Here is a 25,828-nt window from a genome sequence, read left to right as displayed (position 1 = left end):
AAACTCAACTTCCATTGGCTTCACATAGTTCGCTCAGTGTGCAGACCCTTCTCAGGTTCTGCTTATTAACATTTTGAAGGCAGGGATCCAAATTTTCCATCATGATGTAGTAATGCAAAATGCATTAGTGCTAACATGAGACTTCCTGCCTTTCCTGGCTTCAAGGAGGGGAAAGTAATCCTCCTGCCATTGGTTCAAACTACAACTGTAACTTGTGTATTTAACACAGCAACTGTCAGCTTTCAACCCAAACTACACAAGGGGGTTACCTTTAATCTTTATAAATGCCTTTGCATGCCAGTACATTTCCTATAGTCTGGAATTTTTTGTTGATAAAGCCATTTCGGCAGCCCTCAAGTCCTTCCTCTGCAAAGAGTCCGGAGGTTTCTCTTTTGATCCCCAGAAATAGACAGGTCTTTTTTCCACTCTTTAATTTATTTTTGCATACTCTGTATCTTAGGTATTGCACAGCGTGTGTCTTTACTCCTTACTTGCTGCTCTTTCACTCCTTCAGATCCCCGACTTCCTGAAGGGGAGAGAGGCTGGTGGGAAGTTTGTTTTAAATATGGGACTGCAAAAGTCATGAGACCAACAACTGATTAGCTAAGATGGAGAGAGTGAGAGCAGTGCCCCAAACTTCCCGTGCTCCCAGAGTACTGGGGATATACACACAAACAAGCAAAATTCATATGCCACATAATTATAAATTTAATAAGGCAGATCACGTAACCAGTGGAATTCCAGTTTTATGAATGTTAGCTAAGGCAGGCAGTGGAAGATCAACATTTCAAGGCAAATCCCCTGCCAAGCTTCTTAACTAAAAATTAGTAAGATGACAGCTAACCAGAACGAGGGGGAGGAAAACAGTTTGTCACTGCAGGAAAATGAAGCTTGCTGAGGTAGATCTGCAGTGCCACAGAGCTCAGGAAAAAGAAAGGTGCTCAAGGAACAGACTCACAGCTCAAGTTTCACTTTCCTGCTTGCCTGCTGCACTTTCAGAAGGTTGCAAGGGATTAAGTGTTGCCACCTCCTGGTATCTGCAGTCTCTCTGAAACAGACACTGGATTTACCACTGGTAAAATGTGCCTGGGTCCAGATACTCTTCTCTCTCCACAAGAGTTGCTGAGATATGAAGAGCGCATGCAAAAGCTTCTTAAGCTTGTTTTAGAACGAGTGCCTTCTTCATACTCCATGAAGGACTGCTACCCCCATATGTTGGGTGTATCTCATGGCCCAGTATTTGGAAAGGCTTACATCTGTGACAGTAATGGCATATAAAGCCAGCCACTGCTATTCTCATCAGGCTACACTTCTGAGATACTCACAACGCTCCTGCTATGTAGGTCTTAACATCACTATGCCCCCACTCCAGGACAAAACTCCAGGACTGGCAACTATTCTCTCTGCATTATCTGGAGGGCTCAGCATTCATCCTGCTCTACCCCAGAAGTGTGCTGTCCCAGCAACACCTTCCCAGACGAGAACCCACAGGGTCACGAGCTAGGTGGGGCTGGGATGAGAAAGCTTTCAGAGGTTTCAAATTGAAACGCATGTAGTGGTGTTAGCAAGGGTGGGTCTCTCTTGTTCAACCTGCTATTGCTTTGTCCCAGGAGTTTTTAAAGCACAAAATGCCCTAAACAGAAGGTGCTGCACTTCCACCATGAGGCTGAGAAACGTGCAACTGATGCTGTATCTTTGGCAATCTCGTATAGCAGCTAATTTTCTAACATTTTTCACCTGCCCCACCATACCATTTCCTTCTTCAGCAATACAGAGCAGTTTCTGTTAGCTCCTTTGATGCCCTCAGACCACCCCCAGAACTTGTACCGCTTTGCACCTTCAAAAACTGGGGAAAAATGAAGAGCATCTTTAAAAATGTTAAAATGAGCACACGAAGTCACTTAAAATCTGCAAGTACCAATGCAGGTTGCTGCCCTGCTTTCATAATACCTAATAGAAATACTATCTGATGAAAGGAAAAAAAAGAAAAAGGCAATTTTAATTTGAATAAAAAAACAAGACTCTTTTCAAGATCTCTTCCCTGTAACTGTCTGTGGTTCTTTATCATATCTACCTCATACTGGAAGAGACACTTTGACACTGGAGCTAAAATGGGGACTACCCGAGCCCTGGCTGAGCACACAGGTATTTCCCCCTCCCTGCTGTAACATCACAAGCAGACTATCAAATACACATCATTTTTCACTTGAATACATACATGGAAAAAATAGCAAACTCAGAAGAATTAAATTTTCTCTACATGCAGCAGCATTCATGAAATCAGGATGAAAAATGTCATGATAGATTATTAAAGCCATTAATATAAAACCATTATTTGAAACAAATAAATGTTCTCACTTGGTATTCACTACTGGATAGGCTCCGCTTGCACTTCTGACACACTGTCACATTATTGACACATCCGTCTTCCAAATGATCTGCAAGATTCTTTCTCATTACCATGTGTCCACAGCCAGTGTGACAAGGGATTAAAGCATATTCACATAAACTCTGATGCTCCTGGAAGTTAAAAGTTGCAAACCAAAATGTTAACTGTGGAGAAACATAAATAGCTTGCATTCTGCCAGCTTTGCTTTACATTTCTTCTAAGCTCGGGTAAAGTCCCACTCTATAGCATTACCAAGATTAGTGTTGAAAAATCCACCATCTTTACTGGGGCTTTTTTGATAATTTGTAACTTAAAAAAATATATAATAATCATAATAATCATAATAATATATTTAAAAAAAAACTTTTGATAGATTCAAACATGAGCTCTCTCTGGAACTGCTCTGACTGACAGGATGAATGTGGTTAGCCTGCTGACATTTCTATGTAGCATAAAAGAATGGTCATCTGACACCTATGCAACAGTTAGGATACAACTCTCATCTATATTTTAAATAACTTCTAAAACTTTTCATTATTTGCATCTTCTCATCTCAACAAGAAAACCGTCAGCATCTTCTTTCATGACTACATCCAACAGGTTCACTTTCATTCTTAAAAACACAGTATTCCAACATAAAATATTTATTCTGGCCTCTTCTACTGAATATTTGGCACTGTGTCACAACTGATTTTGTCTTTAGAGGGAGATGGCTGTCCCCTACAGAACTGGCTCAGACATGCCAATTTCAATCACACGCTCAACTTTCAAATTCATTTTGCCATGTATTCGTGCTGAGAGGGGCTCCAGTTTTCAAAACTATGAAGCTGAGAAAACTGGGCAGACTTTTTTTCCTTAAAGAGGAATGCACTCAAATAGAAAACTCGTGCAAAATTAGTGAAGACAAGAAAAGGCAGCAGCACCTCAGATGCTTATCGCATTCACAGGCATCCATGGTACATGGCAGACTCCCTGTTATAAATACAGAAAGGCACCCTGTTCCTACAGCAGTGGTCCAAAATAAAGCTGCTTTAGCATCATGAGATTTATCTGCATTTTTTCATGATTCTGTTTTGCATGTCGGATTCACAAACCCTGTCCATCTAAATTTTTTATCTGGGGCATTTCACATCTGCCTGAAAAGAATGATGAATGCATTCAATCAATTGGAATCATATGCACAGGATGAAATTATTTCTATTTAAAAAAATACTGAAGATATTGCTCATAACAATGTCCTGGAAATTGAAGTATTTTCATGCTACTGCTTGTAGCATCTTTGAATTTAAATAATAAGTAAACTCTACAGAAAATAAATATAATAAAAAACCATAGCTGACACATTTGAGCAACGTTAATTTCACAATCATTCAGGATGTTCTGGATTTGATCAAAGCTCTGTTAAAGTAATGAGATGTTTTGAGATACTCTGTTGGTATGAATCACGATATCTTTGTTGATTCTTGTGAATTTGCACTAATCTGTGTTTGCTGAGAAACTAGTTTCATTCTTCTTCTGTCCACATTCAAGTAAAAACACATTTTAATTTAAAGAAATTGCCTTTAAACGTACTTCAAAATTTTTCATGATACCAGACCAACTGCATCCAGGGGTCACACAGTGTACTTTGAGTTCAGAAATCTCTTTATTAATGGCAGCATCACCAAAAGCCTGGAAAGTAAACACAGTAAGGAAAAATCACTGGGCAGAAAGTACTCCAGCATGCATTTTTGTGGTAGGAATTATCGAGACTTCAGATCTTGATAAATCCCTTCTTTTTTTTTGTTTTATTTACTCTACTACCATAACACTTTCCTATTTAGCAAGTATTCTGATGTTAGTAGAGGCAAATAATTATAATTTCTTTGTTATGATTCTAAAATAAATTATTTGATGCATTATAAATTTATTGAAAAATGCATGGCCAACTATAGCTTTTATTTCAAGTTCCTTTTCACAGAAGCCTGAAATACATCACGTGCAATGAATGTGCTGATGTGATCCTAACTATAGGGTGCTGCCATGTGCGACTCTAATGAATGCATTTCATTATTGGGGTCATTAACACCTCCTAAAGTGCTGTAGAGAGGACTTGAGTCTGTTCTGCAGTGAGACTACATTTCTCAGACCAGGCTGTTTCCATTTAGTATGGCACTGTGTACTAAAGAAATGTAAACCACATGTGAGATTTTTTATTATTTATTTATTTATTACTACTTAGCTGTTTTTTTTTTTTTCTTACGCTGTGAAGAATTGTGAAATTATTCAGCAAATGATAAAATACTTCACATTTTTAATATTACCTCTTGCACAATCAAAATAGGTACAGTGACACAAGAACAAGACAGTGGTAAGTGCACAGTAAGAGGACAACAGATTTCCTATGTAACCTAACGAAGAGCAAGTCAGGAATTGGGGGCCGGGGAGGGGGTCTCTACATATAAAGGGGGAAAAAACATTTATAAATGATGTCTACACTTCAGTGAGGTTACTGAAATTCTACACAATGAGTTAGAAAAGTTAGCAAATAAAATTATCAGAATCAACATTGCTGTTTGTCTTTTAATCTAGACACAAATGTTTGTAGTCATCTACATTCGTCCTATTAAATCATGTAAAAGAAGCACTACCAGCTCTATGAATGGTAACAAGGAAATAAATTTATATATGCAGAGTCTAATAGAAACTCCTTTCCTCTTCTCAACCTGTAAACAAAGTCTACCTCTGAAGAATTTCTGCACACAGATCACAAACAACTCCACAAATAAGAAATTAAAAAAACACAAAAAAAAAACCACACACACACACACAAAAAAAAAAAACTAATAGGCTGTACAAACACGTGTGGCTCCATCTGCATGTATGGAAGATATTATGTAGTAAGCCAGCAATTAGTGAAAGCATACCAGCCCCAGCCTCTAAAATATTCTGGTCTAATTCATGAACAAATCAATGAAATTCAAGTTATCAAGCACATGGTGGCTTTTTTCCCCATGTCATAAGAAAAAAGCTCAAGGAATTTCCTGACATTACTAAATAGATCTTTTAAAATATATTTAACTACAGGGACAGTCCCAGCAGTGCCAGGGTTTCTTACTGCTGTGTGCATTCCCTGTGCTTTTTGTTTCACATTTGGAGTTGGTAAATCACTCTGGACACAGATCTGTTAAAAAACAAGGCAGAAAATCCTCCTCTCTTCTTTTATCCGCACAGGTCACTGCTTTGAAATACCCGCAGAACTTCTTGCCCTCCTATCTGGGAACATAAGCTTGCACGGAACTTTGTTAGGGGCCTGAGTCAGACCCTCGTACTGTAAATGAGATGACTCTCACTGACAGTAAAGTGTTCTGGGTCAAACAAAAGGAAACAGAAACTATTTCTCTCTGATTTGCTATATTGCAGTTGGACGTCTCCCTCTCGTTTTAGCCATTTCAAAGGAAGATGTTGGTGCAGGTGCTGCCAGTGGCTGTTGTGGGACACCACAGACGCCTGGTTCTGTCTGTCCCAGAGCTCGCTGCAGCTGAACCAGGATCTTCCACTGCTCTAACACAGCGAGGAAGGGAGAGCCACAAAGGGGTTTGAGCTCAGTGCAGAGTAGAGAATTGCCCCCTAAGCGAGCTTCATGAATGACAGCAGATAGGGTGTGAGCAGAGTTGTAGGCGGATGCCCCCCACTCCTCTGACTGACTTCAGTGGCAGATGCACACCAACTGATCCTGAAGAGCACCAGGGCAAGGCTTGAAGTACATGTAGTATGCCAACAGTTCATAAATTAAGAATATGATAGGGAAGGTATGGAAGATCATGGGATAAGATAAAGCAGATACACCTCTTGATAGGCCCTTTTATTTCCTCTTGTGTAAGTATCTTATTTAAAATATAAACATATAAACAGATAGCATAGGGAATAAACATTAAGCAAAACCACAGTAAAGGTAAAGCAGAGATTAACCAGGATAAGATATGGAGCAAAGAACAAACCTGCTATACAGTCTTTATTACTCATGTTGTTCACAAACCGTGGATCATTTGTTGTAAATTGATCTGTACAGGCAGATCCTCGTGCTTTTGTGGTGACTGACTTCATGTGGACTCTCAACAGGCATAAGAATCTGCCCAGACAGATCAGTTTGCAAGAGTGGGGCCCTGTTTACTGTAACCCACCCACAGATTTTGCAGAAAGTCCCGAAAGACTTAGGGAGAATCCTGCACAAGAGAAATCTGAAAGTTATAAAAAATTAACAGTCGACATAGAATAAGAATTTCATAAGGGTTTAGCTCTATCTATCTGTGGTTCTATGGTGCATGAAATTCTGTTACCGGGAAATTTACTGCAGAATTGAGGATTTTTTCTGAGATTTTACTGACTTCAGTGTTAACTGCAGATTCATTATTTTGCTGCAGTCAGTTACTATATTTTGCCTTTTACTTCACTGCCAGCTGACTCTTGGGTTTCATTCTTTCCTAACAAATTCAGACAGAATGTGTATCTCTTGGTATTCCTGCCTGGAATTGGAAAGGAAGGAAGAAGATGAGCTGGTACTGAGCCCTGTGTTTGTATTCAGGATAAAGGATAGCGCAGTGACATGCCTGGAAAATCACATAACAGCAGAAGAGATCTGCAGCATTACATTACAGATGAAAATTATGCAAGCCAGTGCATAATTTTTATCAATGATTATGTTCAGCTCTAAGTTTTCCACTCTTTTCTCCAGATATCCCGGCTGTCAAAGCACTCTCCAGGCAATTCAGCTGGCTAGCCTATACTCCAGCTTCTTCTCTGAGAGACAGCTCTAACCTGAAAGTTCGGTAACATGTCTGAAGGGTGCAGAGAAACTTGCCACCCCCAAGTGGGAAAGCCACTACGATACTTATTAAGGATAGTAAGTAACAGCTAAGACATTATTACAAGTAGGAAAGCCCAGGTTAACGGAAGGCAATAAAGGTTAATTATACAGAACAGTGGGGAATTTTACACTGCAGAACTGAACAGAATTGAAAAGTCCTAAGGATGCCATTACACCTTTTAAAAACAAAAACTTTGGGAAACTCAAATGACTGAAGCACAAGTTAACATTCTCTCCTAAATTATATTTTAATGTTGACTACAGAGGAAGTGATTAATGTTGACTACAGGCAGTGATTAATGATAAATTAATGAACTGGTAACTACGACTTACCCTTTCTTCTGCCAATAGGCTTCCTTCACTTAAAGTACTGGGATCCTCCTCTTTACATTTCTGGCAAATTGGATTTTTATTGTTTCTGGCAAAAAGAATAAACAATCAATTAGTTAACTGTAGTTTAGGATGTCTTTGTATACACACTGAAATAAATTAAAATGTGGAAGTAATTTCTACTCAGAATCCATAACCTTTGTTCATTAAAGGGCCGATTTTTAAACACACTGAGGTAAACAAACAAACAAAACCCCTGCTATTCCATTCCTCGAGATCAGAACCAGGCCCGTACATTTTATCTGTATTTCACCAAAGCAGCAGCAGCTTGGATCATGAAAAACAATAAAGCTGGGAACCTATTTAGCCAGGACTGCAACCCTGTCACCGTATCTTGACTGCTTCTGTTTTCCAAAACATCAAAGCTCAAGTCAGCTCATATACACAGACATGTACTGCAATTTCACCTCCCACCTGTAGGGCAGACAAGAACTTTTCCAAAGGCTCTGAATCAAGGTGTAATTCTTGAAAGAAAAGGGAGGACAGAAGCACGTATTTAATCATAACAAATACCCACCTAGCTCCTGGTTTCAGGATAATGGCTGTCATTGTTTGTCATTAATGGCAACAGCACCTTAATATGTAGTGATCTAGCTGAGTTATTACATTTCAAACTCTAAGATAATGTTTATTAAAATCCCATCCCATCACTTACCAAAGGACTGTAAACTCCTATGATAGTATTAAGTCAGCCTTGCACTAATTGTTCAAAGTTAAACCAGTACTGTTATGTTGCAATTACACACAGGAAAACTGACACCTTTCAAACTCTGTAATCCAGCCTTTCCCACCCCATAGACATCCACACTGGAAACAAGGAAGGAGGCAGAGACCACCCCGTGTTCCCTGGAGGTAAGTACTTCCAGACTGTACAGTGTCTTCAGACCTGTGGGCCAGGCAGCCACAGACTCTCACCTACTGAGCACAGTGGCACTGCACAGGGTACTTGCAGCCACAGAACGGGTCACAGCAGTGTGACCCTTTGTAGCAAGGACCTACCGTACAATCCACGACAGGCAGGCTGAGCAGTATCTATGCCCACAGAGCGTTTGCAGGGCTTTCTTCAGAATATTATTGCAGTTGCTGCACAGGTACTTCTGATCAGGTGCATCTTCACAGATGTTAGTGGGATATCCAAAAGGAAATTCATTTTCATCAGGAGAAGAGCTGGGGACATCCTGCGGGCCTCTGCTTGATTTCTCAGCCATTTGAAGTAAACTACTGTCAAAGATGAGGAAAAAATAAAAGGTGCTGAAACGAGGAGACACACGCTCACTTTGATGTGAGAGAACACATCAGGCATCAAAGTCCTCAAAGCAGCTCCAAATCTGTGTAGTAGTCTAGTGATCTGTTTAATTGACTCTGTAGCTGACATGCGTGACTAAATGTCACAGCGGGGTTTGACGAGGTACCAGCAGGAAATTACTGTACAGATTTAAAATTTCCCTGAAACACAATATGAAAATGGACAATACATTAAACAGAAGTCCAGGGTTTTCTTCCCACAGTTTTTCAGTTTGTAGAAAGATGAAGTAAACAGTCCCATCATCTTGATCCCATCTGTCCATGACACACAAAAGAATTTCCTGTAGAGTAAATCCCCAACAACATTCAATTTCCAGCAGCCAAAATTTGAGATTATACTGTATAGATGCAGAAATTGAGCAACTGATATGTCTTTAATGACTTTTCTTAAGTCCTTACACTAGTGGCAAAATAAAAAAGGAAATCTCAAGTCCACAAAAAGTTTAACACCTGTGCTCTAACCAGAAACACCTAAAGCCACACATGAAAAGGTATAAAGCATGTTCAGCACGGGTTTTGGTTAACAAGAGGTGTGCAGTTGAATACTTTTGGATATGCAACCAGAAGTGATTCTGGTGGTCTCCACAGTTGCTTGGAAAGTTCAAGACAGGTTTTTACCCAGGGGCCTGGCACATTTGGAACATGAATCTATTGAAGACTTTATTTTTTTTTTCCCTTGACAGTACTGACACAAAATAACTTATCTTAGTATCTTAGTACCAACTTTGACTTTATTAAAAGTAACACTACCAAGTGTGAAAGCAATGGAATCAATATTTAAGTTGACTGGACTTGAGGTTTGTGCTCTGTGGGTGCCAGGTTTCCCTAAGCAGACTTGCCTTGCCTACATGTCCACACTGTGGTTCTGGGGCACCCTGCAGCCCCCTGCACTGCGTCAGCACACAGCGAGAGGCTGGGATGGAAGTGAGTGCAGCTGCCACCTGGTAGAGAAAACCGTAACGATGGGAGACCCAAATTCAGCTCCGTCCCCTGTGTCTGGAGACTCAGACTGACATCTCCCACCTTCCCTTCACCGCTGCAGCAATGCGGGCACTTTCCACACCTCCCGTGTAAGCTGTTTGCTCTGTGGGGACGAACAGCCAGACCTTTGGGCCAGGCAAGGCACAGAGACAGCGGTGTGACTGTGACACCCAGCACACAGGGCATCCCCAGGATTTTAAATACTTCCTTGAACAGCATTTTTTTTTCTGGTTCAGGCAATTCACTTGGCCTCTCTAGGCACTCAGAAGGGAGGCGAGCAACAAACACAGCACTGCCAAACCTCTCAAGAACCCAAAAAATGAAAGCCTGCAATGCTAAATGTGACAGAAACCGCACCGCTAGCTAATGAAGCTCTGTTACAGGCGTAACTGATGGGCACCCGGTGACAGCAGGCACAGAGGAGGACGCTGCCAACCACCCACAGGCTTTGCAGGGCCGGTCTCCTCCTCCTTCCTCCTCCTCCTCCTCCTCCTCCTCCTCACCACTCCACCCGCCAGGCCCGAGGATGCCGAGGGGCAGCGGGCGTCCCCTCAGCGGGGCCGGGGCGGCCTGAGGCGGGGCCGGGGCCCTCCCTTCTTCCTTCGTTCCCTCCCGCTCCCCTTACCTGAGCCCGCGGGGCCGGGGCCGGGGCCGGGCCCCTCGGCACGCAGCGGGGAGAGCCGCGGGGCCGGGCGGGGAGCGGCGTGAGGCGCCTCGGGCCGCCCCGGTGGGGGCGGTGGCGAGGCCGGGCCCTGCCCGCCGGGGGCGGCTGAAGCGGGCGTGGAGGCGGCCCGGGGAGCCCCGGAGTGTGTGGGGGGGCAGCTCCGGGCCTGTCCCCAGCGAGGAGCTGAGGGAGTGAGCGTGGAAAGGCCCCAAGGGATCAAAGTCCCCTCAGGACAGCTAAAAGATGGAGTGCGTTAGGTGTGGTGGTGGTGGTGGGTCCTGAAAGCGGTGCTGTTGTGGCTGGGTGACACCGCGACCTGCCCTGTAACTCAGAGAGTGCAGGGCTGGAGTGAAAGCTGCACCCCGAGCACCTCCGTCTGCTCTGCTCGGGGGAAATCCGAGTGCTCAGAGTAAAGCTGGGTGCCTGAATTTCCTCCTGGGGATCCTCCCCGTGCCTCTGCCCTCCAGCTATTCTCAAATGCAGTTGATATTCGTAACAAGCTAACGCAAAGCCAGTTAACCAAGGTATGCAAATCCTTCTCAGATGCTCATAGCGCAGGGAAGATTTCTACAAAAGGAAGTTTCACTATCAGGATAAGGCAAGTTTACACCGAAATCACATGCTGCAACCACATGGACTATGATTCAGTCAGAAGAGACTTTCAGATGCAAATCTCTTAGTTCTTCCCTGCGAAAGAAATTTGGGAAATACCACTGGGGGGGACTCCTAGCTGACAACTAAACGCAAAAAGAGGAGCTGGTGCTCTAGATGCTTCGCTTGGTTTGCTGCGCTGCAGCACTTAGAGCAGCGCTTGCATCCAGGTAGCTTATGCCAGCCTGCAAGTTTATTTATCAGTGAGTGTCCAACTGAGCTCTGATACCTCCGTTAGTGCCACATGTGGAATAGCTGCCCTGGGTGATTGTCTCCCCCACATAATTGCAGATTACCAAATACAAAACTAACCAGAGCTGTATTAAATAATAGCTTGGAAAGTGGGGATATTCTGGGAACCAGGGAGAGCCCTCATTATGTAAGTGAACGCTGTAGTGCTTTGTTGCACTGCTAGAAGAAACATTGGAATTAATTCCCGAACTTTTTTTTTTTTTTTTTCTCCTCACATTGTTATGAATACATATTCATAACAATATTCATGTGTTTTCACAAAGAAAAAAGGAATATTCATCAGCTCTGCTCACACAGCTGTGTGTGACTCAGCTTGTTTGCCTGGCTGATATAGCAACATGTATTCATTTCCATGTGTTCCGTTACTGCGCGCATGCTGGGTTTAGTGAAGATTTCCCAGCAAAGAATTCCATTAAACTTCTACATTTTTGTCTCAAAAGGACAATGTCAAGCAAAAGAGGAATAAACAAAGCATTTTTTGAGACTTCAGAATGGCAACTTAATTTTAAAAAATATATACGTCCAAGAAAATTACTCTAAAAAGATGGCCAGGTCCAGGGCTAGGATATATATTTATCCTTTATAGGGCTGATATACCAGATATGTATATGCACACAGGAAAAAAATAATCTTATAACTATGCAGTACTGTGAGGATACTATAAGCACCAAGCCTGTCACTATTTGCAGAACAGAGGCTAACAAAACCTGTTACCAAGAAAAAAAAAAAAAAAAAGTACAAAATGATTGAGATAGCAAATTTTATTTTCAATCATCTTTGTGGTTAATTGAAAATAACAGGAAGTATTAAAGATATACTCAGAGCACAAGAGATGTACACGGCATCCCTATGAAGGGCAGATAGCTGCTCAGTTTTCTTTACCATTTCAGGCTCTGCTGTCTGTAACACAGCATACTTCAGCTCATTTGCTGCACGGGCAGAATCTTTTCACAGCTGTATACTAGCACATTCATGGGACTTGGAGACAGAGAACGACCATCTTCTGATGCCTAGCATTTTTAATAATAGAAGTCCCATTCTTGGAAGCATTATCTAAGAAGTTTCCTATGTTTATGTTCACGATTTCTTTCACCCTGTTTTATTTAAAAAAATCATTTGTGGGCCAAATACTATTTTCAGTTCCACCCTGTAGCCTCACTGGAATCAGGATGCAAGACTGTTTCCAAGAAAATAATCTGATCCTTCACTTTGTCAAAAAAGTGACTTTTTAATTATTGTTATTGTTTAAGGTTTTAATGGTTTAAATATGATGATGCAAAGGAAATTGTCATTAGAGAGAAGAAAACATAGGTCTGATGGAGCCAATTGCCATGAGTTTGTTTTAGAGTATCCTTCTGGCTTATTGCCACACATTACTGAAGTGTCGTTGGATAAACCACTAGCCAAGTGAATGCTTCCACCTTCCAATCTGCAAAGAGGGAGCAACATTTGTTTCCTTTTGTAAACCACTTAGATCTCACCAGATGAAAAGCATCACGTGCAGTTTAGTAATGCTGTCACAGCACAAGAAAATGGCTCGTTTAGCAGTGTGAGTGTACAATTACTTGTGTATCCGCCATGGTACCTGCACGTGTAACCTCTTTAACAGCTAGGATGTTAATAAGATTTGGCAATAAGATTGTGGAAGAGGAACATGATGTCAGTTCTATTAAAGTTATTTTTAAGACTTCCAATTTAAATATCAAGATCCACTTATGTGAGTAGGAAGACTTGCCCTATTAATACTTTCAGAATCACATGTAATGTCTTTTCATTTCCACTTCCTTCTCTTTACTTCTCTATGCTGCAAATGTATTTGTAGATGCTCTGAATGCAGAGTCATCAAGGGCCTGTATTAACTAACGAGTCTGTGTGGAAAGTGTGATCTGGCTTAGTTTGTAGGGCTTGAAATATTTGCTTTCATTGCTTTATAATTAGGGCTGCTAAAAGTCATGGCAAGTTAATCTGGCACAGACAGTTTCTACCAGGATGTGAGCTAATCTTTCAAGAAGTTTTAAAAATAGCTCTGGATGTGGCATTTTTAAGCTTTCAGAATACAGAGAGGTGCAAGTTAATCATTTCAGAAAGACTGATGTTACACCCATGGGACAGTTTCTGTTTCGGGATGAAGGGGCACCATGTGCCACTAACCTACAAGGCCTCCTTTCTGTGCAGTTAGCTCACTCCTTCACTTCAGCCTTGAGAGTTCTCAAAAGTATTACACCTCTATCTTAAAAGGTGCTGAATTACAGAAAGAAACTAAAGATAAGTTTTTGGTACTTTCCAAACTAGAGATATTTCCTCTGGTAAATTTCCCCCATATGAGATCAGTTAACCAAAAACAGGATGTGGCTCTGAGAGAGACCAAAATTTGAAGCTTAACTTCATTGTAGAGCCATTTCACCAATGCTAGCATTGCAGAGCACTGTGTTACTATTTAAGGTGAATGATCACTTACACATCCCAGAAAACAAAAAAAGATCATGAGGGACTATATTTGATTTCAGTATTTTCCTTTTGAAGACATCCCTGAGCTTGAACTTTTTAATTAAACAGTTATTAGTGTATTTACAAATGGAATTTAGGCTCAGATGCTATCTGATTTACGGGCTGTAGTTGAAGTGCAAGCAGTATTTTCAGGGCTGAGAATCTCATTTCAGACAGAAAAAAAAATGCTGGAGATAGGGATGTCTCACTCGGTGAAAACACAATTTTCAGTTAGTATAAATGATCTGGAAATGTGTATGTATTCTAGGAACCCTGAAAAACTGGTAAAGCACGGGAGTGAAAACTTGTTAATAAAGAAGATCCAGCCCCCGTGAGATGCAGTACTTCCAGGAACTGGAGCTGAGTGCTCCAAGTCAAGATCCCTGGCTGTCCATAACACTGATACTAGTTTGTTCTTTATCTTCTATGCTATTAATTCTTTCCAGACTTTAGCAACCCATGCAGTAGGAGTACAACAAAGTTGTAAAATTTCATCAATTTATCTTCAATACTTTCAAAAAAAAACCATGAAGAATCGTGAAATTTGATTTATTGTTATTCTCAGCAAACTTGACAGCTTTGCCACAATTCAGTCTTGTCTACAATAAAAGATTTTAAATGTTTTTCTTGTATCTGCCTGAGCCCACTACCAGTTTAAGCTCTGCTTCATTATGGTGATATCCTGAGGACCTAGTCCAACTCATATTACATGGATGGAAAGTTTCCCATTAAATTCCATAAAAGCTGGACTGTAATCCTCAAAGAGACATTGGGAATCTTTTTTTTTTTTTTTTTCCTTTATCCCCACTCTGCCTCAAAATTTTTCCAGATCATATTCTTTATAGCATAGTATTATCATCGGCTTCCTAGTAGTTCTAGTACTTTTTTTTTTCCTCTCTCCAAACAATAGATGTTCTGGAATAACTCTTCAGCATTTGTCAGAAAAAAAAAAAAGAAAAAAAAAGAAAAAAAAAAGAACCACCCATAAAATTGGGCATTATACAAGCCAAGGAATCCCATTGAACAGAAAAGGATAGAAAAAAAATGTTTCTCTTCGTGTCCTTGATAGTTTCCTGTAAGCAATACTACTTCAGCATAAAAACATCATGAAAAGATTACTGAGCCTGATATTAGGCAACCTAATTATGCAGGCCTCTTTTACATTACGAAGCTTCATGGTGGTATACCTGTCTCAGTCACTACGTTTCTGCAGCGGGACAGACAGCGGGTATAGATGTGTGAAGCTGACATGGAACAGTTTATGACAGTTTCATTAGATTAAGCTCTGCTTTCTGTTGCAGCCTGTCTACATCAAGGGCTTATGCTGGTACTTGTGGTTTTGCTTCTGTTTCTCTTAACATACACAGAGTCTGATCTAAACTGGAAAATTCTTAGCTGCTTATTTCCATTCTTACTGCTTTGGAGAGAACTCTGGGAATGGGAGCTGTGCCCAGCGGGAAGCCTGCCAAAACACTCTTCCAATGCTCTGGATGTAACATGAAAAAACAAGCTAAGATTCAACATCTTTTGACTATAAAGCAGCTGGCAAAATGTGGATACGCTATTGATAGCTCAGTTCACTTGTACAGTGTGTTACAGAAACTATATAATTATCAGAAAATGTGGTATATTCGAGTGGGACTAATTAGTGGAAAAAAAAACGTGTTTTTTTTTTTTTCTTTCTTGTTAAAGAAGAGATTTCTTTAATAATGTCTTCATTAATTTGCATTAATGAGAGGAATAGAGGGAATATTGGAGACTACGGTAAATCTTCCGTAACCCTGCCAAAAGTTACTCATTTTGTTAATAAGAGCACCTTCATCCTAAAAGATGTATAGAAGATTATCTTTATACACGTGATAGAAGCAGAAAGAGACTTACTGTCCACTAATTTGCATTTCTCTTCCACTGAGACCATAATTAACTTTGCTGTTGGAAAGTGACTAACAGCACAAGGCTTATTTTTGCAATAGCATTTTTCAGCATGGTTCATAAACCTGAATAATTTCTATACCACCACTTACAATGTCTATTTGTGCCTGTATTTTATAGGCAAGAAACCTGGGGAACACAGAATTTCCAAGCTTTATCCAAGGTTTCACACTAGGAAAATGGTATTCTGCAGAGAAGCAAACCTCCCATCAAAACACTGCTGCAGAAAGAAAACTCCTGAGCGTTCACAAAACAAAATGTCTTTAAAGAGAAATCTAAAAGAGAAAGAAAATTATATTGTAAACAGAGGAGACGCCTGAATGAAAGAGTAAAGTTGGAAGTGGGAGAAAGCCGGCTAAGAGAAAGACAGGTCTATATTCTGAACAGACAGAGGCAAGCAGGCTTAGCGCTTAAATTCTGGAATAGAAAGAGTCCTCTCATGAAGCCAAGTATCTTGGCAGCTTTGCCAGAGATGGGACTCCAAAATCACATCATCACATACAAGTTCCCAGCAGCGTCCTTGGAATTCAGCCAAGAAAACAAACCTTGAAACTCTCTGTTGAATATATGCATCACAAATTGGATGTTGAAACCCCACAGCAAGTGAATGGGGCACAAAGTGATTAGGAAATGAATGCTCCCATCTGTTCACGCTCAGTAACAATGGGTCATCCTGGAAGAAATTGCAGATTGGTTTCATAGTGCAGTGGTTCAGAATTGTGAAAGTTTTCACAAGCTGAAGTTGAATTTTCTTTGTGACAAGATACATACAGGATGGAAATTCAGCATTTTTTAATCTGGTTATCTAAAATCACATCTAAAATTTTCCCTTACCATGATTTTTTTTTTTTTTTTTTTTTTGCTTCAAAGCCCAGGCCTGGCCGGCAGAGCCATGAGCTGGACTGCCCTCTGCCTTGCCCCAGAGCAGTTCTGTTCAGAACTGGACACCAAAATCAGCTGGGGCATTGCTTACCCGGGGCAAATGGCCAACAGACACAATGAAGTGGTGCACAGTAGCATAGGTTTCTAAGAACTTGCTTTAAATTCACATGGGTTTAGGAACCTTCCCAAGTTTCTGGTATTAATCCATTTTACTCCTTTAAATTGCATCAGAGATTAATTTGACCCCTCAAGTTTCCATGGGAAGTTTTTGATCCTAGCTCAGTTTTGAGATTCCTGACCAAAACAGAAGCTTGGCTGATCCTGCCAGGCTTCTTCAGTGCCATACAGACACTGTGAAATGCTGAAGTTATTAGCTTTGATAGGAAGCCACAAGTGACACTAGGGACATAAAGAAGATTCCCCCATCAGCCTGGGTTGAACAGTTTTACATAACCACAAGCTCGGTGAGGTTCATGGACACCGAAGTTTGAAATACTGAAAATATTGAAAACATTGAAAATATATCTCTGTCTGCATGTACTTGGTGCAGAGGAAAACAGGCACTGCCTTTTCAGTCACTATGTACACAAAGAGGTTCATCCCAGGAGCTGAAATCTTTGCCACAAATATATCTCCAGATTTCTCTTGTCAATGGGAGTAAATGCTTGTACAAGAGCCTGAGCACCCTGGGCAGCTCAAAATGAGCCCTCCCAAGGTGGCAGCGGTCAGTACGTCCTTCCCTGCCCCTCCTGCCCCTGCTGTGAGCAAGAGCAGCACTTTCACTAGCTGACTTCCACCCAAAGATCCCAAAGCACTTTGCAAATATTAACAAATGGTACCCCTGCCAAGGTATGTTTCCATGTAGCACAGAAAAAGGAGACACAGAAGAAGGCTGAAAGTCCACAGGCTTCAAAATAACTTCTCGTACTCGGTGTACAGGCTCGGGTGCTCAGTTAAAGGCATGCACAACTTGGTGTTCACGAGGGCTGAGAATTTGTACCCTAAATTGAAGTAGAAGTGTAGATGTTCAACACCTGTGAAAAGTGGGTCCACAGAGTCAATTCTTCAGAGAGTCTAAAGTCTAGAGTAATTATTACCTCAGATATTACTCTAAAACTGTTGCTGCACATGGCGTGATGCATGTTTGGTGAAAGTTTAGTGAAATTCAGGACCAAAATGGACCTCCTGACTTTCAGTTCCCTTTCATAAGTATTTATCTAGAGGTCAACCCACATTTGCACTGAAAGAAACTACAAATGCTACTTAAAACAATTCCTCAGTATGTACTGTTCTAATATAACAAAACTAACTGGAGCTAGAAACAAAATACCTTTCAATATCACAAAGACTGGTGGCTCCAAACTTTGGGAATTACAGGAATGGTGGAAACGAATACCTATTCCTACCTAGCTGTCAGCGCATGTGTCTGAATATTTGCTAGGACCCTGCAGCAGTAAGCTTTTGTGGAAAATTTTATGATTTGGGCAGTGAAAATGACATTTTTATGGCATATTGCTTTTTATAAATAATGAAGGAAAACTGGCTAATCAGACTCTGGCAGAGACAGACAATACAGGCACGTAGTAAGTGCAACTCTTCAGTTACAGCTGCAGTTTATGCCCAGTCTGTCAGCAGAACTAACATTTATGTCTATACATTGTAAATCACCTTTCAGCAGGTATAAACTGGCATAGAGAAATGTGAATCTCTATGTGTGTGGGGGTGAGATGTTTATAGAATATTTTCTCTTTGATTTTTTTTTTTTTTTTGTGAATTGGTAAAAGAAATACTACATCTACAGAACTGGATATCAAGTATAAAAAGTATAGCTTCTCCAAAATAATTGTAACACTGATTTGCGTTAGCCAAGGATGTGCTCTATAGCCTCACAGTATAAATTGCAGAGAACATATAATAGCCAGTGGAAAGAATGCGCTGTTGAGGTTACTCTTGTAAAGCCAAATTAGACAATACAAGTCCATGACAGGGCTCCTTGAAACCAGCTTGCAGTGTACTACATCCAAACTCTAAGCCTCTCTCTGTTTCTTTTGGAGAACTTTTTACCGGCGCCAGCGGGGCTGCTGTCATTAAGAGAAAACTGATTTTCCATTGTAAACCCCAATTTTTGTCGTTGTCTCAGCTGTTTTTAAAGTGCATCAAATATAAATTTTGATTGCTTTCCTTAAGATAGAAATTGACAGCTTAGTTATCAAGTAGCACATAAAGGAAGCATAGTCTGAACCACAGCACCTGAGGGATAATCTGCATTTCATGGCTTCTAGCACGGGTACATACAACTATTTTATGAATAACCACCTGTGTGTAACAGATACTTCCTGGGATAGAAAAGAAAGGGCTGAATACAGAAACCTTTAATCAAGATTTCTCTGCTATTGTTTTCTAAACTTGAATGTTCTTTTTATGAAAGTTGTGGGGTTTAATTCCGTACAGCGTTTTCCAGGAAATCAGTTGCTGCTTAAACACGTATCCAAATTCCAAGTTCATTCAGAATTTGAAAAGCAAAATTTAACACGAGCAATGGAATTTTGTAATGACCCAGCAATTGGCAAAACCAAACTCTTGGTTCCCAGGAGAATGAAAGAGCCAAACCCAGATATTTCTCCTAATTAGAGGTGAAAACATTATTAAATATCTTAAAAATTGAAAGCATATGTAGCTCCTATAAGGTGGTTTTTTTACTGGAAAATAACTGATGGCCATGCCAAATTTCAGTGTGTTCTCGTGTAAGAATTCAGCGGGAGATTAAGAACACATTTTGCTAGGAGACATGCGTAAACACTAACATTTACATAGACTGTAAATAAGGCTCTGTAGGTAGGGTCAAATGAGAACTCGCAATGGATGAACACCAAGTTGGCAGCCCTCAGAAAGAGAATGATTTTTTAAATTACAAAATAATATTCACTCAAATGAAAAAAATGATTTCCCTAGTATGTGTTCACTCATCTCTTCTGTTCATTTCTACACCCATACTATAAATGAATCTACTGACAGGGATGTTTGTGGAAAGTTTGAGATTACTTATGGAAAGAGATTTTTGAACTTGAAGTCTTACTAAGGATTAGATCCCAGGGTTTTTTATTTCTCCATCCAGTGCAGGATCCCACCTACAGACTCTGAAAAGAGGCTGTGCCTATATTGAACACTTTTATTGCTATAAAGAGAGATAAATTAATTTCAGTGCAATATCCTGGCTTTACTTTGCCCAAATACACTGAGGAAACACCTCAGCACGATGAAATGAATATTTCTCCTCTTCCAGATGATTTCAGATTGTGTGTATTGTCATAACAAAATAAAAATGATGTGATAACTTGGACTTGAATCTTACTGGCTCACATAAGCAATTCTGTTTTTCACCTGGTATTTAACATGATATGTTTTAAAGTCAGCCAAGAAAGAATGATGACAATCACTTAAATATAAAAAGTGACAGCTTTATACAGGGACTTAGCATTCCTCTCCTAAAACTGTAGGGTATTCTTAACTCAAAAGAGTTCTGACAGAGCACTGATCTGGCTCAGGCTACTTAGGCTTTCTGATATACCCAGAAAGTTGTATTCACAGATCATTTCTGCACTGCTAGTAAAGCAACAGCCAGAGAATGGCACCATTTGGCTCTCTTCCTAAATTAGTCACAGTAGTTAGATGCAGCACAGCAGCTTTCATGACCAGACCTAAAAAGTGAATGTTTCACGTGTCACTGTGCATAATAGGGTGGAATTGGTCTGTTCAATCATTTATTAGCTTGGATCAATTAGACAAATTTCTGGTTGCAATGAAGAGGGAAATCATTTTGTTGCACTCATCTATCTAGAAAAATCAATGAAATAGAAATGGAAACTTATGGAAAAATACTTAAATAAATAACTAAAAGGCTTATTTAGTAATAACCCTTACAGTTGTTATCTCTGGAATTCATCTAATTCATGTCTTACATATCTGCCAAGAGTATTCAAGGAGAATCACGTTAGAATGCCATCTGGTGAATTTTCTTATTCAGAGACTGATCTGGGAAATGTATTAAAAAGGAACAAAAGTATAATGACCAAACTCATTTCACTGACTTCAGTGGGCCCTGCTTTTAGAGATTATCTGTGCACATCACTAGAAGCAACTCTGAAGTTCGTTCTGGAGACTACTTCAACTGTAACATACTATTATGCCAATAAATGAATTTTAGAAAAAGCCTGTTTACACACGGCCCTTGGCATCTTGCCAGAATTGACAGACTCCAGGTTAGCCATCACTGTTCTAAGAAAAGTGAGAATAAATTTGGATGGAGTACATAGCTCTCTGGACAAGTGCATTAATATGGAGGCAGACCAGTAAGCTCACATAGGGACACTGGACTCGGGATAGAATACAAAAGTATAGTAGCCAAACGCATGTTTCTCTAGAACCACTAAAGCTATTAGCCTATGACTCAAAGCCTGGAACATTTGGAGACTTGCACACCATGTATATAAACAACCAAGGAATAGAAAAACACTGTGTACAATTCAGATATAAAAGGGCCTTTCTGATGTCCAGAATCCCCAGTAAGTACAGAATGTGTTTTGAAATAATTTCCATTTCATAATACAGATGAGTCATCTAAGCAGTGATTTTTCCAGGAATTTCTATTTTTTTTCTGAGATTAATCCTGTGAGTTGCTGCGTACCTCAGGGCTCTCTGACTGCAAATCACTAAGATTAGCATGGCAGTAGATTCTGAAATCAATCCCGTGCTACTTCCATTTTTTCCTGTCTTACTGATTAGATCCAATGGAATTTTCCCGTGTCAAATAGATGAAGAAATAGATGTACCTTTCCCCCATGGTTTTCGTATGAAAGCAAGGCAATGCCACATGAGAAAGATAAATCTTTCAACATCAGTATGTACATATGTACACAAACCTCCATACTGCACATGGTTAAATGTCTAAATATACACACACATAAAATACACATTTAAAATATTTTGTCAATCTTGTAATGATCTCCATCTAATGGATAGATAATACTGGATAGAAGCAGCAACAACAAATAAGACTAAAGATAATTATCAAGTCAGTTTAAAAAAAAATAAGTGTAGCATTTTTATACAGTATTTTAAAATTAGTTTGCTAGATCTTCAGGAGCAATACAAACTCTTTGGGGTCTGTCTCACTGAAATAATCAATAGAACTGAAATTTCACAAGTCACGTCTGAAAACAAGACATGCTCCTTGTCGTGTAAAGCTTTTATGTAAAGTACAGTTCAGAAGTAGAAATGCTTACAGGTGGACTGCCTAGACAACCTCACTGAGCATTTAAGTGTACTTCACTCTGCAGTTTCAGTTTATATCCAGATATTTTTGGATAGTGTTATCTTATGCTTCTTAGAAAAGTTTAGAAGATTAAAAAAGTACTCACAGAGCCAAAATTAAAAAGTGCATCTGTGACCTTCTTCTTTCCACATATTAATCACTCTGGACTGAAGATATTCCTAAGAGAGAGGAAAAACTGTGATTTTGAAGTTCTTGGCCATGCTGCTTTTGGGCAACTAGTCAATAAAAATACAAATATGTGCAACTGTACTTTGTATCAAATTATTTTCTCAGTTTTACTGGGAACTAAGCTGATTTGTGCCAGCAGCTGTGAGAATGTAATGTAATTTGGCCCTTCATCTGCCACTTTCCTGGAGACAAGGCAGGCTTTTTAACTGTCCAATTCAGTCATCAAGTGCCAAAATAGCATTTGTTGTAAATCTACCAATCTACCTATGTTGCAGTAGACATTGGTTCAGTCTGCTATGTTTTAAAATACAAATGAATGGCACAAATATTATTTGGGAACTTTTTTTTTATTATTTTGGACAAGAACATAGAGAGTATAAATATAACACTAGTTAACAGCAGGAAAAGACAATGGAACACCCACAAAGAGGTATTCCAGAGAAAAGTGTAAAAAAGGAAAACCTAAGGAATAAAACTTTTTTTTTTTTTTTTTTTTTTTCTGCACAGACAATAGATGAACTGGCTGCTTTTATTTGCAAAGTCATACAAACATAATTTCATAACAGCAGACAAAGATTATCCACAGCAGAAGAGCAAGACATTCTCCACACATATGCAACCTCTGACTTGTCCGCTGGGACAGAGAAGAAGGCGACCACTGCAGTGTGCAATAGCCACTAGCTGCAAGGATAGAGCCATTTGAACAGTGCAGGTTTTGCAAATATTGTGTAAACATCCCATCTAAAGTCAGTGCAGTTTTGTTTGCAGTGGCTGATGTGTACCCTATGAATACAGAGTTACCTTAATAACAAGATGACACGGAACAGACAGTAACTGTGCCCACATGGTACCTGTGCTGGATTCTGCAGAAACATTTTGCACAGAGGATAAATGTATATGTTAGAAGAAGCATTATTCCTATCCTTTTCCATGGCTAATGGAAACTGGCACTAATTTTCCATGGCACTAATCCTTAGGCACTTACGCACCAGATCTTCCAAACACAGAGGTGTTGTAGCATGTTCTCTTATGAAGATAAACAGAAAACTTTGGGTTTCCCCCAAAAATACAGTCTCAGGGGAGCTGCCTCAGAATCTTGTTCATGTAAATCCTCCAGTGCTCCAGGTTTACAGCAGAATTAGAGATTTCAAGACTGAAGAGACAGGCTGATGGAGGGTAAGAGTAAAATGAAAGCATTACAAAGACTTGATATGCTGAACTCCTACTGGTTTAGAAACAGGCTGCCCTTTTATGGCTTTTTGTTTTATTATTTTTCATTTCCCTAATTTTTGTTCCCCATATCTACTTCATACAGGTTATATTAGTTTACATGCTGCTTCCCTGGTCTGCTACCGCACATATTTGCTTCCAGTATTTTTTAGCATTGCAAGATTTCTTCATGCAAAAGAATTACTTTAGGCATCCCTACTTGTACTTTTACATCAATTTCTTTTAGTGGAAGGCTAACAATTCTGAGAAATTCACAGTGCCATTATCAGTACAATATACCCAGTGGTAAGAACCTTTTGAAGTGAGGTGACCTTATAAAATTAAACCGCAGTGTAGCCTAGTCTGTTGAAATATCACAAAGTGTATATGCTAAAATCACAGAATCTAGGAAATTCTAATATGAAGAAATCTCCTGCTTGATACAAATGTTTTAATTTGTAGCTTAAGTTTCACTCAGTACATGCTACCATGTACATGCACTTGCTAGACAATGCCCAAGTTAGTTCGGGGAAAGGAGGACTTTCTCAGGCTGAATTCTGAATTTCCTTATTTTTGTGGTTTTAAACTGCATTTATTTGATTATCTCTCTAAAAGGCAGGAAGCAGCACTGAAGTACATTTCCTATTCTCAGTTCTCACATACTGCATTTCTCCATGGGGAGTAATTTTGCTATCCTTAAAATGCGTGCAGCATCCTGACCAACTGGCTGTATCGCTGCTTGCAGACACTCATGCTCACAACTCTGTGCTGGTCAGAGGATACTTTGCACCCTCTTTATCACACAGTCCTGAATACAAAACCATCTCCATCAAATCTAAAATTTGGCCAAGAATCTGAGAGATTATGGGGTGGCTCCTGTCTTGCAGGTGAACTTCACTAAGAGTTTGGGTGAGATTATTTTTTTTCTGCTAGCAGTCAGGAAATCAACATTGTGGCACTATACAGTAAGGCACTTCTTTTTTTTTTCATTCACTAGGCATTTTCAGTAATTGAACATTTGAAAAATGTCTTTCAGAAGTTCTTTTTAGGACATGAGGGAGTAACATACTAATGTTTATAGGACCTACATGAAAACTGTGTTCTTGCGCTCCCTCTACTGTTTCTGTCAGAGTGGCAACCTGGGAGTGTTTCAAAAGCTGTGTATATTCCTTTGTATAAGACATGATGCCTAAATTATAAAGGGGAGCAATTTCTTCTGGCAAAATATTTTCAAAAATAAAGAAGCATAGTGAAAAAATCAAGTACAAACTGCACTATCTATCTGGAAAATAAGCTTTTATGCACGATTCAACACCATCAGCAAGGGGAAACACTAGATTTGATCTCTCTCAGAGTGGGGTTCCCCTGTATCATATGCTTGGTTTTTCATTGTAGTAACATGACTATTTTCTTTTTCATCTTGATTTAACACTGCTGTCTTATAATCATGAGACTAACAATGTTTGCCTTATTTTAAAGGTCCTCTGTGAGCTTATTACTCAGAAATATTAAGGGTTTTATAAAAAAAGTTTGTTCTTGCAGCACACCTACACAGCACTTAAGAAAAATGTTTTTTTCTCATCAGACAAACCATCGTGGCATGTTCAAATCACTCCAACGGCTCTTCTAAAAAAAAATCCTTAGAAAACTATTAATTCCTCTGAATACACCACTGACACTTCACAAATTAATCATAACTGCTGTGCAGATTCAACAGACTTGGAAGTTCTCCCTTTCATATACAAATGAGATTTTAAAAAGCTTCTAATTAAATGTTTTGCTTATTCAGAGAATTTTACATGCCAAAATGCTTTACAAATGACAGAATCTTCAATGAATGTAAGTATCACTTCAAAAATGAAATGCTGCCAGGTATGGTGAAGATTTTTCAGTTTGTTTAGTTATAAAAAGTGAAGAGTTGCCTGTAACTGAATATGAACTGCATGTTTCCAGTATGTTTTCTTTCCATTGCAGGGAGTGGGAGTTGTTTGAGTTGCACTGCAGTATTTCAATGCACTGTTAAAATAAATTTTTGCATTTCAAACATGAAGAAACTAAAATTTCTTAACTTAGTAAATCTTCAGGATCATTTAGTTTAAAAATTTGTTGCTCCAACCACAAGTTGAATGAAAAATGTTTATGTAAACACCTGGATACCAGCTTAGGTTAAAAATAAAAAAAGCAAGAATCTGTCATCTGCAGGTCTAAGGTACAAAACAATGAGGATGAGAAAACTAAAGAAGCAAAAAAGGGTCACCAATACAGCAGTATCTGGCTTTACACTCGTAGTGTAAACGAAATAGCTTTAGGATTTGTCTTGTACTATTCTTACGCTACAGT

At 39.6% G+C, this 25,828-nt stretch overlaps 1 protein-coding gene across 5 annotated transcripts in view; it reads right to left on the bottom strand.

Annotated features, from left to right (window-relative positions):
* TRAF1 (TNF receptor associated factor 1) overlaps positions 1 to 22,234 on the bottom strand; it is a 29,601-nt gene extending 7,367 nt beyond the window's left edge. Inside the window, exons 1-5 of one of the 5 annotated variants that reach the window (XM_084493827.1) lie at positions 22,197 to 22,234; positions 8,625 to 8,846; positions 7,569 to 7,653; positions 3,962 to 4,060; positions 2,359 to 2,520 (exon numbers count right to left, since the gene is read on the bottom strand). In XM_084493827.1, coding sequence (XP_084349953.1) covers positions 2,359 to 2,520; positions 3,962 to 4,060; positions 7,569 to 7,653; positions 8,625 to 8,846; positions 22,197 to 22,219 — 591 coding nt within the window. In that variant the 5' untranslated portion in view covers positions 22,220 to 22,234. Of the gene's footprint in view, positions 1 to 2,358; positions 2,521 to 3,961; positions 4,061 to 7,568; positions 7,654 to 8,624; positions 9,072 to 10,536; positions 10,654 to 22,196 lie in introns of those variants that run through there. The other 4 variants (XM_084493828.1, XM_084493831.1, XM_084493829.1 and 1 more) reach the window with 4 other exon arrangements.
* Between the last annotated feature and the right edge of the window lie 3,594 nt (positions 22,235 to 25,828).

This window comes from Aythya ferina (genome assembly GCF_964211825.1).
Source record: "Aythya ferina genome assembly, chromosome: 20".
In the NCBI taxonomy this organism is placed as follows: domain Eukaryota; kingdom Metazoa; phylum Chordata; class Aves; order Anseriformes; family Anatidae; genus Aythya; species Aythya ferina.
Note: the sequence above shows the minus strand (reverse complement) of the source record. Positions and strands in the feature narration are given on the sequence as shown.